At 42.5% G+C, this 16,658-nt stretch overlaps 1 protein-coding gene across 4 annotated transcripts in view; it reads right to left on the bottom strand.

Annotated features, from left to right (window-relative positions):
• Positions 1 to 15,137: 15,137 nt before the first annotated feature.
• The window catches only part of RWDD2A (RWD domain containing 2A), a 45,216-nt gene continuing 43,695 nt past the window's right edge, over positions 15,138 to 16,658 (bottom strand). For 2 of the 4 annotated variants that reach the window (XM_068281551.1, XM_068281554.1), the window contains exon 4: positions 15,142 to 16,011. In XM_068281551.1, coding sequence (XP_068137652.1) covers positions 15,346 to 16,011 — 666 coding nt within the window. In that variant the 3' untranslated portion in view covers positions 15,142 to 15,345. Of the gene's footprint in view, positions 16,012 to 16,658 lie in introns of all 4 variants that reach the window. The other 2 variants (XM_068281555.1, XM_068281553.1) reach the window with 2 other exon arrangements.

The following is a 16,658-nucleotide window of genomic DNA, read 5'->3' as shown; positions in this document are numbered from 1 at the left end:
CCCCTCTTCATGCCTAACACTTACCTCTCTCCCCGCTACCTCACCGCCTAACATTAACCTCTATCTCATTGTCTAACACTTACCTCCCTTCCCTGCTACCTTATCGCCTAACATTAACCTCCCTCTCATTGTCTAACACTTACCTCCCTTCCCTGCTACCTTATCGCCTAACATTAACCTCCCTCTCATTGTCTAACACTTACCTCCCTTCCCTGCTACCTTATCGCCTAACATTAACCTCCCTCTCCATGCCTAACACTTACCACCCTCCCCGTTACCTTATTTGCTAATACTATCCTCCCTCCCCATGCCTAACACTTACCTCCCTCACTGCTACCTTATCGCATAACACTAACTCCCCTACTTCATGCCCAACACTTACCTCCCTCCCCGCTACCTTATCCGCTAACACTAACCCCCTGCTCCATGCCTAACACTTGCCCAACACTTACCTCACTCTCTGCTACCTTATTGCCTAACACTAACCTCCCTCCCCATGCTTAACACTCACCTCCCTCTCTGGTACCTTACCGCCTAACGCTAACCTCCCTGCACGCTACCTTATTGTCTCTAACACTAACCCTCAGTACTTGGCTGTATTATAGCCAAACTCCGTTCCTCTCCTCTCACACTTAAGTCCCATGCCTGCCGCTATCAAACTTTTAACAAATCTGTAAGCTCACGTATAATATAGTTGAATGCGCAAGCCCAAACTATGGAGGTGGCTGTCTATGGAGGCGTCGAGCAGCGTCTAGCGCCGCCATGACAAAATCACCTGCTTTGCAAGTAAGTATATATTTTTTTGTTTATGGTTTAAAGGAATTCAGAATAGGAGTCTTGATAAGCATACATTGAGGCCACTGGGGGAGTGGTTAGAAAGGTGGCGGTCAGGATTAGGCAACAGAGCTGAGAAAGTGTCTAGGTTTAGGAGAAACAGCATTAGGATCTGTCAGATTTGGGAATAAAAAATCAGGATATTGTAATTAACTACTTTACCTCAGTAGCCAGCATTGATAGCACAGTTTTACAATTTACAATTCTCAATTACTGTTTAAAGTTAAGTGTAAAGTAAACAGCTAAAAATACAGTTGGAATACAGTGTATGTAAAATATCATAGGCTGCAATAGATTTCCAGTTCTGTGCAGCTAGTTCTGTGGTACAGATGAGTGTGATTCCAGTTTTAATATTTTATTAAAAGAGATTCAGTTTCTGAGAATTTGACAATTTTTTATTAGGGGTATGTGGACTAAGGGCCCTGTCACATGGGTGACTGCCCCATCAGTTAGATGAGCAATGATGCACAAAAGCTTACTTATGTGTTATCTCACCTTATATATAAAATAATTTTTCAGCACATTGTAAATGGCATAAAGTGTGCAATGAGCTGTGCAGCAAATATGTCAGTGATTTATAAATGCAGTATAGTTATGAATCCATACTACCACCTGCTGGCGAAATTTGATATCAGCAGTCTTTCACTATATTTCAAAATATTTGTAAAACATGTTTAGACTAGAGCTGTTCCGAACAGTTCGGCCGCGAACATATTTGCGCGAACATCGGTGGTTCGCGTTGAACCGCGAACTTTATGGCGAGTTCGACCCTCTCATATACTACATCATTGGGCTAAACTTTGACCGTCTACATCACAGTCAGCAGACACTTGACAGCCAATCAGGCTGCACTGCCCCCTCCCCCCCCCTTATATAAGGCAGCTGCGTTGGCCATCATTCGGTGTTGCTGCAGTAGTAAGAGAAGGGAGAAAGTTGCTGCAGAGATTAGGGAAAGCTTAGTTAGGCTCTTGTAGCTTGCTCCTAGCTGATATTTGTTGAAAAGCACCACAAAAAGACCTCTTTTCAGAGCTAATGTTCTTGTGAAGTTTTTTTTTTTTTGTGTGTGTGCCACTGACACTGCATTATACAGCCCTGTGTGTCGCAGCTGGCCCTTGCTAATTGCTATACTGTGCAAGGCCCAGCACATTCTGTGCCTACCTTTTCACTGCACCTGTGTGTGACAGCTGCACATTTGTAATACCAGTCCGACCGTGCATACCTGTTCATGTTCACTGCACCTGCGTGACAGCACACAGTGTTTATATACCAACAGTCACTGCATAACTGTTCACTGCACCTGTGTGTGTGACAGCTGCACATTGTATTGTGTAATACCAGTCGGTGCATACGTGTAACTGCACCTGTGACTGACCGCACATTGTAATATATACCAGCAGTCACTGCAACCTGTTCACTGCACCTGTGTAACTACACATTGTTGTACCAGCAGTCACCTTTTCACTGCACCTGTGTAATCGCACATTGTATTAGTCAAGTCAGTGCATACCTTTCACTTCATCCCTCCAATATGGACAAAACAAGAGGCAGAGCCAGAAGCAGTCCACCTGGCAGGTCTGTTCAAGGTCGCGCTGTCGTGATTTTGTGTGGCCCTCGACCAAAGTACGGTGTTCAGAAGAAGGCACGTGCCATCAACCCCCAAAATTGTCAGGACATAGTGGACTATTTAACACAGAACACCTCATCTTCCTCAGCTTCCGCAAGGAAGCGTGACATATCTTCCTCCTCCTGCTCTGATTCTGGCACCCCACTTAATACTCCGTCGGCAGCCATCACCAAAGTGCCATCATCCCAGGGCTCAGCGGTGTGGAAATTTTTTTGTGTGTCTGCCTCAGATGAGAGCAATGCCATCTGTACTCTGTGCCACCAAAAATTGAGCCGTGGAAAGACCAAGACCCGTGTAGGGACAACTACCTTACGAAGGCACATGATTACAAAGCACAAACTGCAATGGGATGTTCACCTGAGGAAAAGCAGCACTCAAAAGCAAAGCCACACACCGCAGTGTAAGATACCATCACGCAATTATTTCTCAAAAAAGGCGATACCCAAACTGTACCGTGATGTTGAAAGGCAAGTGGTGTCATCTCTGGCACACAGCGTTGGGTCAAGGGCAGGGATGCTCAACTCCGGATTCGGATGAAACCCGGATAGTTGTTGTTCGGATTTCTTACGGTTAAATCAAATCACCTGTGCGGGGTGGGGGTGTTCATCTTACCCATCTGACGTCTTCTCCCACGATGCGGTCCATGCGCATCACGTGACTACAAACACTTTCTCCTTCAACCCGGAAGGAGGAAGAGTTTGTAATCACGTGACTGCCGCATGGACCGCATCGTGGGAGGCGCCGAGGGTCAAAGCTAAGAAGACGTCAGATGGGTAAGTGTAACAAGACCCCCCCCCCCCCCCCCCCCGCCCAGGTGATTTGATTTAACCGGATGAAATCCGAATAACAACTATCCAGATTTCATCCGAATCCGGAGTTGAACATCCCTGGTCAAGGGTCCATCTGACCACGGATAACTGGTCTGCAAAGCATGGTCAGGCCTGCCCGAAGACTTAAGTCAGTCCCAACACACAGCATCTCTGGCTGCACGTCGTGTGAATGCCTGCCCCAAGACTAAGTCGGTCCCCACACAGCATCTCTGCCTGCAGGCCGCTTGACTGCCTTCTCCGCCACCACCAACAGGGTCCAGGACTCCAGGTGGATTCCTGAATTTTTAAGGCCTATAATAATTTTTCTGGTGCGTGTACATGCCTGCCTAATTTTTCTGGCTGCACTGCAGCTGCAACAACAAAACAAAAGGCATGTACATGTGTCAATTCCCCTTCGTGATCGTTACCTTGCCACGATGAAGAGGCTTGCGTATCACAATGAAGCAATTACCAACTAAATGAGTGTGTTGGGGGGCACACTTGACCCAAGAAGATAGATAATAAGGCCGTTGCTTCATTGTGGACAGACCAAATTCGATCAGCTGGACACTCAGTCACTGTTGTTCTGTCATTTAGCTACCTCAGCCCAACCATATGGGCTTGTAAACCGCCATCGCCTGCACTCTCGCCATGGTGCGCACCAGTCCAGGACGGCCATCACTACACAAACAGCTGTCTGCGGTGCGTTACACAGTGAGTTAAGTCTGTCACTGCGAAGCAGTACACTAATTACACTACCTAATTGATGTATACACATGCAAGATGTTTTAAAGCATTTTAGGCCTCCAATTTAGCAATAAAATGTGATTTCTAACCTAAAACCCTGCTGTGCGTAAAATCCGGATTTTTCCCCGGGACTTTTGGCATATATTCCACTCCACCATGCCCCCTACAGGTGATAGACCCCTTGAAACATCTTTCCCATCACTTTAGTGGCCACAATTAGTGTTTGTAGTTTTGAAGGTTCGCCTTCCCATTGAAGTCTATGGCGGTTCGAAAGTTTGCATAATTTTTTCGCGTGTTCCAGGTTTGCGAACCAAAATCGGAGGGTCGCGACAACTCTAGTTTAGACGATGGGCTTGCGGTTTATGCAGCTTCGTGGAGTACAGCTTTCTTCTTCCATTTAATTAGCAGAAACTTGGATGCTCACACAGATAGTGTGACTAATAGAACATCCTTGAGTAAATGGAACATAGAGAGATCATGTATAGTATGGGCAAAAGCAGGATAGGAACTGTGAAGAAAGGAGGAATGGTGTGTGTGATAGACACATGTAGTGAAGTCACATCAGTGAGGCACTAGTTACTCACTCCAACTACACAAATATGTTTACCCCAAAATAAGGCCGGGTCTTATATGAATTTCATCATCAAAAATGCAGTAGGACCTATTTTCATGGGATGTACAACAATTTGCCAGTATATTTATTCTGTTTCTAATAATAGTATTAACATTTTCTAAGTAATCATGAACCATCAATGTAGTTTGTTATTCGAGATTTCAAAATCAGTTAACCCTTTGCACACTCAAGTGCATATGCTTTCATGCCAATCAATCATCCAGGAACCACTGCTATCCCTAGAGCCAAGTTAAAAGCTGGGTTTTAGGTACAAAAGAATACATTCTCTAGCATAGTCACATATGCCTTGTAGAGGTTCCCCAGAATGCTTATGTGTCCTAACTATGACCCTGTAACATGCATAGTGTAAACATGCACTCATTCATTGAAGTAAACCTATATAATTATTCGGAGCACATATCCTGCTGCTCTTGGGACAAGTCGTGCATCCAACTAATCCCACAAGGGAGCTAACAAAATACTTCCATGTGCACCATACACATACTGTGTGCATGCTGACAATGAACACTGACGGGAGAGGCCTGCATCGGGTCGGGTACTTGCGGGTTACCCGAAATGAGGGTCAGGAGCAGGTACCCAAATTGATTGGAGCTCCGGGTCGGGTCGCGAGCTGCGGGTAGCAGGTGGTCAAAGCAAGCATAAGAAAATTCTGACTCTTTTGACTTCCGAAAATCTCTATGCAGCGGTACTGCAGCATTAATGTGCGTTACCACCTTTTTTTGCGTTGCGTTGTAATGCTGCATTGTGACTTTAGCATCACAACGCAACGTCCTACTGTGAATAAGCCCTGAATCTCAGTTGTCAAAGATGACTAGGGTGGTCAGTGAGGTGCTAATAATTCTAAATTACCATAAACTGGATGGTAATTTTAGGCAGCTATTAATTGGACAAATACAGCAGCTGCTGCATCCGATACATTTCCAAGCGAAATAAAGTAGGTAAAATTCGAAGGAACTCGGAATTATTCGCATCTCATTGATCCTCCTTAATGACGACTCTAAACATGTTTATGTTTATAGATTCTTAGTAATTGGTACAGCATTAGAAGACCCACAGGGAATAGGAATATAGAATTATGAATGATTATATTTAGCAAAACAAATTAAATTCAGACAGTGCCTTCTACTCACATCTGTTGAACAGGCCAGTTGTATTATGTCTGGAGGCCCCACCCTTATGAAGCTCCTTTTACTGTAAACACATTTTATGCTTCAGAATGCAGGGTGTACTTCACAGTCTAAACACTGAAAAAAGCAGTACATTTACTTTACATTATGAAGCCCACCCAGTAAGATAACCATTGGTGGGGGTGGTAAAACATGAGACATGAGCATCCATTAGATGTTCATCCTTTCTTAATAGGGGTCATTGCTTCTTATCATCCACTTCCGCTGGGGTGGCTGGACAGATGTACAGTGAGTACATTATTCCTGACAAAAGTATGCAGATTAGAAACATTTGAAGTTTTATTTCCACAAGGCAAAGTTTTAGCCATGTAAATGAACAATTCAGTAATTTAAAGGGAACCTAAACTGAGAAGGATATGGATGTTTCCTTTTAAACAATACCAGTTGCCTGGTAGTCCTGCTGATCTCTTTGGCTCAGTAGTGGCTGAATCACAGACCTGAAACAAGCATGCAGCTAATCCAGTCTGACTTCAGTCAGAACACCTGATCTGCATGCTTGTTCAGGGGCTGTGGCTGAAAGCATTAGAGATGCAGGATCAGCCGGAGAGTCGGGCAACTGGTACTATTTTAAAAGGAAAAATCCATTTCCTTCTCAGTTTAGGTTCCCTTTAAAGTGAACCGAGCACCTTTTTTTCACTCAGGACATTTCTATAGCACATGAAAAATGTATGCCGACTATCTGTTTCATTATTAAAATAAACTTTAATTTTACCTTGTATTTTACATTCAAAGTTGTTAAATTGGCCTGTTTGAGCAGACCTGCCGACCGTCCCCATCCGCAGAAAGTTCAGTAACCTCTAATTGTTTTATTGCGCTAATTACCAAGAGGTAAACCATGCCTTTCATCAAAGAGGGTGAATAATTAGGAGTGTGTTTTCAAAGCCATGCTTTGAAAACACACTCCTAATTATTCACCCTCTTTGCTGATGAAAGGCATGGTTTACCTCTTGGTAATTAGCGCAATAAAACAATTAGAGGTTACTGAACTTTCTGCGGATGGGGACGGTCGGCAGGTCTGCTCAAACAGGCCAATTTAACAACTTTGAATGTAAAATACAAGGTAAAATTAAAGTTTATTTTAATAATGAAACAGATAGTCGGCATACATTTTTCATGTGCTATAGAAATGTCCTGAGTGAAAAAAAGGTGCTCGGTTCACTTTAAGAAATGTAGCAGCTCCTTGTCAGGACAGGAACTGCAGGAAATTATCCCATACTGGTTTACAGATAGCAATCAAAGCCTAAAAAGGTTATACCTATTACCCTGCTGTCCAAAAACAAAATACACATTTTTCCTGGTGTTGACTTTTAAGCCTTAAAATTAAATACATACTACTCACTTGTGAAAAAGGAAGGAAAACAGGTATATAAAAATATATATATCATTTATTGTAAATCACCATATAAAATATAAATTCCATTAAAAACCAGAGCCCTATCTCCTAGCAACCGAGGGAATGGAACCTGACCAATGCAATACCATATAGCAACAGATGTTCAAAAAAACATTTTAGCTGGAGCTCTCAGCATAAAAATTCAATTCCATGTGGGTCATAGTACTGTTCACAGTTCCCAAGGTAATAGTTCATCACAGTGAATGGAAAATCCTGAGTATTAAATAATTCCGTAGATATTGCAGATGGGAAAAACACTTGATTTGATTATAATGCAAGGATGCTCACATCCACATCCTCCTGAGCAAAGAATTTTCAGTAGATGTAACATTCATCAAGTAATGGACCCCTCATTGAATCTTCAATCATATATCACAAGTGTCCATCAAACATACTGTTTACGTGACCACCAATATCTCAGTTAGCTTCAATGGATTGATGTTCAGAGGAATCACTTGCTGTGAGCATTCAGTGATATGTCCGCCAGGGCTTAGCCCTTATGCAGGCCTCCGATGATGGGTCAGTCACGTGATGGGAAGACAAAGTGATTGGGCCCCGTGGTGGATAGATTTTCCTGCAATGTGAGTGCACTCAACCTATTGCATATGTGTTGATGTTATAAAGGCAGTCCATCCGCATTCATTGCAAGTTGCATGTAATATAGGTATAAAAATACTCATCCATCCAACGTGGTTTCTTTTATGGTTGCTCGGTCAAGAGGTATCCCCGGATGGAGATGGGCTTCTAGTAGGCAATGAGCCCTGGTTTGCCGACCGGTTTCTCTGGCAAAGTCGCCAGCATCATCAGGGCAGGCTCATAGGAAGTTCCCATACATGCGAACGCCGGCCTAAAATGGGGCCTGGGGCCGCCGGGCGCCATTTTAGGCCGACGTTCGCATGTATGGGAACTTCCTATGAGCCTGCCCTGATGATGCTGGCGACTTTGCCAGAGAAACCGGTCGGCAAACCAGGGCTCATTGCCTACTAGAAGCCCATCTCCATCCGGGGATACCCCTTGACCAAGCAACCATAAAAGAAACCACGTTGGATGGATGAGTATTTTTATACCTATATTACATGCAACTTGCAATGAATGCGGATGGACTGCCTTTATAACATCAACACATATGCAATAGGTTGAGTGCACTCACATTGCAGGAAAATCTATCCACCACGGGGCCCAATCACTTTGTCTTCCCATCACGTGACTGACCCATCATCGGAGGCCTGCATAAGGGCTAAGCCCTGGCGGACATATCACTGAATGCTCACAGCAAGTGATTCCTCTGAACATCAATCCATTGAAGCTAACTGAAATATTGGTGGTCACGTAAACAGTATGTTTGATGGACACTTGTGATATATGATTGAAGATTCAATGAGGGGTCCATTACTTGATGAATGTTACATCTACTGAAAATTCTTTGCTCAGGAGGATGTGGATGTGAGCATCCTTGCATTATAATCAAATCAAGTGTTTTTCCCATCTGCAATATCTACGGAATTATTTAATACCCAGGATTTTCCATTCACTGTGATGAACTATTACCTTGGGAACTGTGAACAGTACTATGACCCACATGGAATTTAATTTTTATGCTGAGAGCTCCAGCTAAAATGTTTTTTTGAACATCTGTTGCTATATGGTATTGCATTGGTCAGGTTCCATTCCCTCTGTTGCTAGGAGATAGGGCTCTGGTTTTTAATGGAATTTATATTTTATATGGTGATTTACAATAAATGATATATATATTTTTATATACCTGTTTTCCTTCCTTTTTCACAAGTGAGTAGTATGTATATTTTGAGTCTTAGACTCTAGGAAGCACCTTGACCTGATACTTTAGACCCATAGTGTGAATAGTCACTTAAAATTAAATAACCTCATATGAGTACCCCAAAAAAATGGCTGTAAAGAGTCATGACAGGTCTTGCTGCATCTTGGCCTGTACCTATGTAACCCCAACCGCAGCAACAGTAGCTGCACCTGTCTCTGCACTGTAGTCTATATCTAATAGCTAAAAAAAAAGTTGACTGCAGTCATTTATTTAAAGAAAAAAATCATAATTACCGGTATGTAATTCACTTCTGTGCAAAACATAAGTGAGTGTTAAAACATTTACAACATTTACAAAACAATTACAGAAATACAGTATAACCTTAGATTACAAGACAGGCAAAAATGTTTATGAACTTGATAAGCTAGCAACACCTTGATGTACAAGCACAGAACTTTATGCGCACCACGTCATCTCCTAGGAGAAAACTCAGGTGAAAAAGTGAATTGCACCTAGCCCAATGTGTTCAATACAATGTAGTCTGTTCCTACCTGCATCTACTGTAGGGGTAGGGAACCTATGGCTCGGGAGCCAGATGTGGCTCTTTTGATGGCTACATCTGGCTCACAGACAAAATCAGTAGGGGTTGATTCACTAAGCTACACTGCTCAAGCAGCGCAGCTTAGGCTCCTTCTACACTTAATCAGTTGCTCTCAGTTAAAACTGAAATAAAACTGATTTTCAAAGTAATGCCCATGTTTTCCTATGGCACCTTTCACACTATACCTGTTTTAACTGAAAGCTTTTTTACAATGCACTGCTATGGAAAAGAGCATACCAACGCACATTGCATTAAGTGTAAAAGGTCCCTTAGTGTGGCAGTGCAAGAAAAATGTTCTAAGTAGGTACACTACTGCTGGAGCATGCACTACTAACTTACTCGCACTACCCCAAGAAGAACAGGAACTCCAATTGTCCCACTCTGGCACAAAGTCACTGGACCTGACAGGGTCCAAAGTGCAGGGATCTTGTCCTACAAAGTGAATCAGCCCCCAAGCCAGCTAGCTAATTGTACAAGCTGTTAGTTGGTATTTCTCCTGTCTGGCTCTCGGGAAAATTGCTGATGTTGCTGAAACCCAAGAGAAGCTAAAGACGTGTCTGACACTTCTGCTGTCCGGCGGATCAATTGTATACACATCAACATGGCAACAGGGTCGTGAGCCCTACTGTCCCAGTTTCAAACCTATTGTATTGCTCTCACCGAATTACATTTTAAAATATGTGGCATTTATGCCTCTCTCAGCCAAAAAGGTTCCTGATCCCTGATCTACACTGTGCCACTATCTCTGGTCACTGAGGTGGCTCTGCACAGCCTGCAGTGTTGTCTAATATGGTCGGTCCCTGATTCTATGAATCTGATACTTGGTGCCTGTTCTTGTGCAGCTAGCATTAGTGCCACAGTGCTTTAAGCTCAGTCTTTTTGCTAGTAGGAATTTCCAGTGTCAGCCACCTCAGCTGGTGGTGCAACCTAAGCAGTTTCTCCCAGTTTTAGCTTAGCTAAGTTCTGTTAAGATTATGTAATGCCATTGAGTGACAGTAAATGCTATTTAGATCTATTTCTTTAAAGGATACCAGAGTCGTAATGAAAGTGTCCCCTTTTACTTTCCTGGGGCTTCCTTAATTAAGTTGCACACCACTGTGCATGCCGCTGACCTGGGAGCGCATTTTGTTGATCATGCTCCCATGGCTGGGAGTGTTCTGATTCTTAAACTGCACTGGTGCAGAACATTCCCAGCTACAGAAGAATGATCAAGGAGGCACACCAGTGGAACAGCACGTGGGCAGTTGAGTGTGACTTTGCTAAGTAGAGCTCTACTGTCCATGCGCTGATCCACCAGACTTTAACGGGCAGCACAGAGGATCAAGGAAGGGGACCGGGAGGACAGTGCGGGACCTACAAGACTACGTTGGCTGGAAAAGGTCTCAGGCTCTCAGGTAAATAAAAGGGGACACTTTTGTTACAACTTGGGTATCCTTTAAAGGGAATGTCCAAGCAAAATAAAAAAATGAGTTTCACTTACCTGAGGCTTCTACCAGCCCCATGCAGCCATCCTGTGCCCTCGTAGTCACTCACTGCTGCTCCAGTCCCCCCGCTGGCAGCTTGCCGACCTCGGAGGTCGGCGGGCCGCATTGCGTACATTTTTACGCATTCCCGCCAGTGCATGAACATTAACAAATACATTTTTACGCATTACTGGTTCAATGCGTAAAAATGTACGCATTGAACCAGTAACGCGTAAAAATGTATTTGTTAATGTTCCTGCACTGGCGGGAATTCGCTGCCAGCGGGGGACTGGAGCAGCAGTGAGTGACTACGAGGGCACAGGATGGCTGCATGGGGCTGGTAGAAGCCCCAGGTAAGTGAAACTCATTGTTTTATTTTGCTTGAACCTTCCCTTTAAATCTCAGATAAGCCAGATGTATTTACCTTTCACAGGGAAAACAGAGGTAGAAAAAAAAAAACATGAAAACTGTCCTTCCACTTTGTCTGTGAAAAAAGTGAAAAAGCCCTCTAAGACGCACAAGATTTGGTTTGGTCACAGTTGCCACGTTTCATACAGTGTATAGCAGAAGTCTAAGATCTGGCAAGTGACAGTGTGTCAGATCCAGCTTCAACTAAAATGTTATATCTTCATTTGGTAGTGGCAGCTGCATCAGTGTTTCCACCTCACTGTAATTACGGAGTGGCAATGCCAAGAGCTACAGAACTTTCATTCAGCTAAATGCTCAGCCTGCTAAGAATACTGTTGTATGAACTGCAACAGCTGCACTCTCTCTTCCATTTACAAGCAAATGCAGATGTAATAGATGTGGGTCGATGCACAGGTCTGGCCAAAGAGTTTAAAGCCAGAGCGCTTCATTTGATGATTCCTAAATCCTTATATCCAATGGCAAAACAACGGCAGAATGAAACAGTTAAATAACTGTTTGGATTGGGTACAAGCTACGGTAGCCAAAACTAATGATGGGTAAAGTAAAAAATGTTTATGTTACATAAAGTATATTAATCATGGTAAGGGAATATTTTGCTATAACAGGCACTAGATCTTGTAGATGTTAAATGCTACATGCTGGAACTGCATACAGATTTTTTTTTTACACTTAACACAGCAAAATGCTCCAAGTCATGCATTTTTAATCTAAATAAACTCAAATATGTCTTGGAATAATTTACTGCACATACCAAAGCAGCATTGAGAACTCTGATGGGTGTCTTTGAAGAATGTTTTTGAATTGTTTTTTTCCTGATCAGCAAATTAACAAACACATTACAAAATGTGAAAACCTGAAAATGTTTTTCCGTACAAAGGCACGTTCAGTAAATAACTTAATGTTTGCAGAGAGCAACATGTCCAGTGAATATCTACCACTTAGCTTAGTTTTTGCCATTTTTGCCCGTACACTGTACACTATACTGACAATCGTATTGGGATGGCTGCCTTTACGAACATGAAATTTAATCACATGCCATAGGCTTTAATATGAAGTTGACTCACCCCTTGCAGTCACAACAGCTTCAACTCTTCTGGGAAGGCTTTCCACAACGTTTAGAAATGTGTTTATGGGAATTTTTGACCATTCTTCCAGAAGATAATTTGTGAGGTCAGGTACTAATATTGGAGATATTGAAGGGAAAAGGCCTGTTTCAAACTATCTGCTCTTATTTGTCCCATTTGTGTTCTATCTGGCTGAGGTCAGGGCTCTGTGCAGGCCAGTCAAGTTCCTCCACACCTAACATGCTCATCCATGTTTTTATGGACCTTGCTTTGTATATTGGTGCACAGTCATGTCAGAGAGGGAAGGGGCCATGCCCAAACTGTTCCCACAAGTTCGGGAGCATGAAATTAGCCAATATGTCCCTGACAAACAACTACAAACCTTAATCCCCCTTCCTCCAAACACTTGGAACAGTTAGGCAAGTGTGAACAAGGTTAAACTCTATGAATTTATGATGTAACTATGAAACTAAGTATTGTTCTCCTGACCAACGCCAAACCCGGAATCTTCCATTACATTGCCAGACAGATAAGTGTGATTCATCATTAGAGAGACCATGTCCCCACTGCTCTATAGTCCAGTAGCAGCATGGTTTTTGCCCCACTGCACCTCATGTTTTGCGCTACTCTTGGTGATGTAAGTCTTGAATACAGCTGTTCAGCCATAGAAACCAATCTCATTAAGACCACAAGCCTTACCCCCACTTGAATGGGGGTGCTTACCCCAATCTCCTTCTGGGCACGGAGGTGAGGAAAAGCACTTTGACTTTGCTAACCCCCTTTGAAGAGTATTCCACAAAAGTGTATCTGAAGTGACTTTATACACATATAGTACTAGCTCTGCTAAGAAATTATTTGAGGTTCCTTTCTGGTTTCCAGTACAGCAGGAGTTAAAAAATGTGAGTTGAAATATATGAAAATAAGCTTGTAGAACAGCTTGTCAAGTTCAGTCTGGGTTTCCTGAAAAGTAAATAGAAGCTAAATTCCAGTTATTTGTCAGGGAGATAACATGATAGGGTTTTATTGCAGGGAAGTTAAAAAGGTAATTACTTCTGCTTCTTGTGTGTGGATTGTCTGTGACAGTATATATAAAAATATGTGTAATACATATCTGCACTGTCAATGCAGTAGATTCATCTGGAAATCACTTTGTGAAATTTTGCACCAAGTGCACATGCAAGGCCCACTTTACACTTCGTAATGTTTGTTTGACAGTTTTTGGCATTCACATTGTTTAAAGAGAATCTGTATTGTTAAAATCGCACAAAAGTAAACATACCAGTGCGTTAGGGGACATCTCCTATTACCCTCTGTCACAATTTCGCTGCTCCCCGCCGCATTAAAAGTGGTTAAAAACAGTTTTAAAAAGTTTGTTTATAAACAAACAAAATGGCCACCAAAACAGGAAGTAGGTTGATGTACAGCATGTCCACACATAGAAAATACATCCATACACAAGCAGGCTGTATACACCCTTCCTTTTGAATCTCAAGAGATCATTTGTGTGCTTCTTTCCCCCTGCAGCTATCTTCCACTGAAGTGTCAGGCTGTTTCTTCCTGCAGAGTGCAGACAGCTCTGCCTGTATGTAATTCCTCAGTATGTGAAAGCCCAGCCAGCTCAGAGGACGATTTATCCAGCTTGTAAAAGATAATAGAGCAGAGAGAAGCTGCACTAATCTAAATAATACACAGGCAGTGTGCAGAGAGGGGCCTGGAGGGGGGAGATGCATCACAGAACCACAACACTGAAGAACTTGGCAGCCTTCCAGACACAGCCTGACAAGTCTGACAAGAGAGAGATAAGTTGATTTATTACAGAGACAGTGATAGTATAATGTGCTGCAGTAAGCCAGAACACATTAGAATAGCTTTTGGAACTTGTAGGATGATAAAAAACAGGATGCAATTTTTGTTACGGTGTCTCTTTAAGTGAATCACCCTCCCCATCTATTTACCTAATAAGCACATGGGGGACATACTAGACAGCAAAACATAAAAATAATCTTTATAATGCATTACTTGATTGTACTTCCTACATCCTCAAGCAGTTTAGGAAAACTGGTTTAGTTTTTAGAATCTAAAAGATATCACTTCACTTAGGACTGGTGGGAAAAGCAATTGTGTAAATTTTATTATAACAACAAAGCTCTTATATCCAATGAGCTAGGCTACTTGACTAAATGAAATTAAGCAGTCTTGTGGATCTTTGCAAAGATGTCTCGAAATGCAGGGGTAGTGCTTCTAGGTAGCTGAAGCTGTACTGCCTATATCGTGAGAATAAAAAGGTTGAAAGTTGTTCATGGTTTCAGAGTTACATTTATTTAACTGTGAATGGCAAAAATAGGTACCTTATATGCATTTGTGCTCCGTCCAAGTCACTGACCTTACACAGTTAGTTTAGTTGAAAAAAGAAAGAATGTGCAGAATGCTTTCGGCTATAGAAGTGTGACCATGAGCTGCATATGGCCGCACCTCGTGTATGCGCAGAGGCCGCCTACCTGGCCAGGTCACCAGGTGCAACGAATGGGACCCCGGGAGACTACCCGAGAGTGGAGCTGCGGTGAGGGACACATAGGCTTCTAGGAGCTGGAGGATTCCCCAGGTAAGTAAATCTGATTTTTTTTTTACTTGCCTTTAAATACTGCATGTAACTTTGATTAGTTATTACTGAGATAATGTGGTACAAGCGTTGCAGCTCTTTTGTTACATAGATAATAATCATACACTCAAATGGGCGATATCCAAATATTTATTTTGGAAACAAACACATGTATTTGGGTGAATCAGGATTTTACCTCAATACCAAAAAGTATCTGAAAGATGTGCTCACTCTGATGCTGCTTGAGATATTCAAAGAACTGTCCAAGATCCATATGATAATCATTCCTGAGTCCATAATCTCCATGAGCAGCAAACGTGAGTTCCTCAAAAGAAGAGAAGAGGCGCAGGTTATCTAAGAGACCAGTGGCCTCCACACTCTCACTATGTTTGCATGAAATATGCTTCCAGTTAGGATAGCGAATGTCCCGCCAGAACTCCTCACAATGCTCTTTGTCCCCCTCCACGCATATAACACCTGGCTTTCCTGTCAAGCAGAATCCAGTCAGGTCCAGGCGCTTAGCACAGTCCAAGATCTTTTTTCTTAATTCCTGCCGATATATATGGTGGCTATAAATCCACATACGATAAAAAGTACCAGGTTTTTCCAAGTTTGATTCAAGCTCAGTACTGTGTTTGGCAGTCTGTATGTAAGAGGAGAGGTTGTCCTTCAACCATTGGATAGCATTCATGATGCACAAATCCCCACGGTCCAATGAATTGATATAGGAGGACAGGCTTTTGTTAAGAACATTATGTTCCTGCTTGTCCATTGTATCCGATCGAACAAACAACTGCGGCTCTTTTGTTGGGTAACTGTGAGGAAGAAATACATGCATCTCTGTCTTTACCTAAAATAGTGAACACACTCGTTGTTATGATCATTATATTGGCTGACTGGCATCTGTAAGAAAATGTCATTACTCTTACCAGTGGTGGGATTTCTATGAGTCCACCAACAAAATGCTCTACCTCCTAATAAAGACAGGAAGTGCAAAAAGATTTCCAAGGCCTATCCCCACAATTCCTCATGAGTGCGAGATTTATCTGCTTTTCAAACAAACTTATCATTTGGGTGGATTTTCATCTCATGAAAAAACTATTATCTGCACAGGTCATTTCAAACCCCATTGGATGCTCCGCAACGGAAAGTCTACACAGGCCTACCTCCTAAAGGGTTCAAGACCTGTTCAGTAAAAATTGAATGTGAAATAAATTAACTCATGCGGTAAAAAAAAAATAAAACTAAAAAAAAAAAAGGAAAAAATGAAGCATTCGCTTACACTAGCTAATGCTTTGAGACCTTATAATTGAAGTCTGCTACTGTTTGGTAAACCCCCTTCCCTTATGATGTGGTGGTGAAAGATACATTTGCACCTACTGTAAACCATGCTGTTGCATGCTTCATGCTAGTTTTACATCTATGGGACTAATGGCACATAACAGCACCAGAAGCCAGGATCCACTCAGACACCTTTACCTACAAATCTGATCACCC

Source organism: Hyperolius riggenbachi, chromosome 4 (genome assembly GCF_040937935.1).
Source record: "Hyperolius riggenbachi isolate aHypRig1 chromosome 4, aHypRig1.pri, whole genome shotgun sequence".
NCBI lineage: Eukaryota > Metazoa > Chordata > Amphibia > Anura > Hyperoliidae > Hyperolius > Hyperolius riggenbachi.
This window is presented reverse-complemented; position numbering and strand designations above follow the sequence as displayed.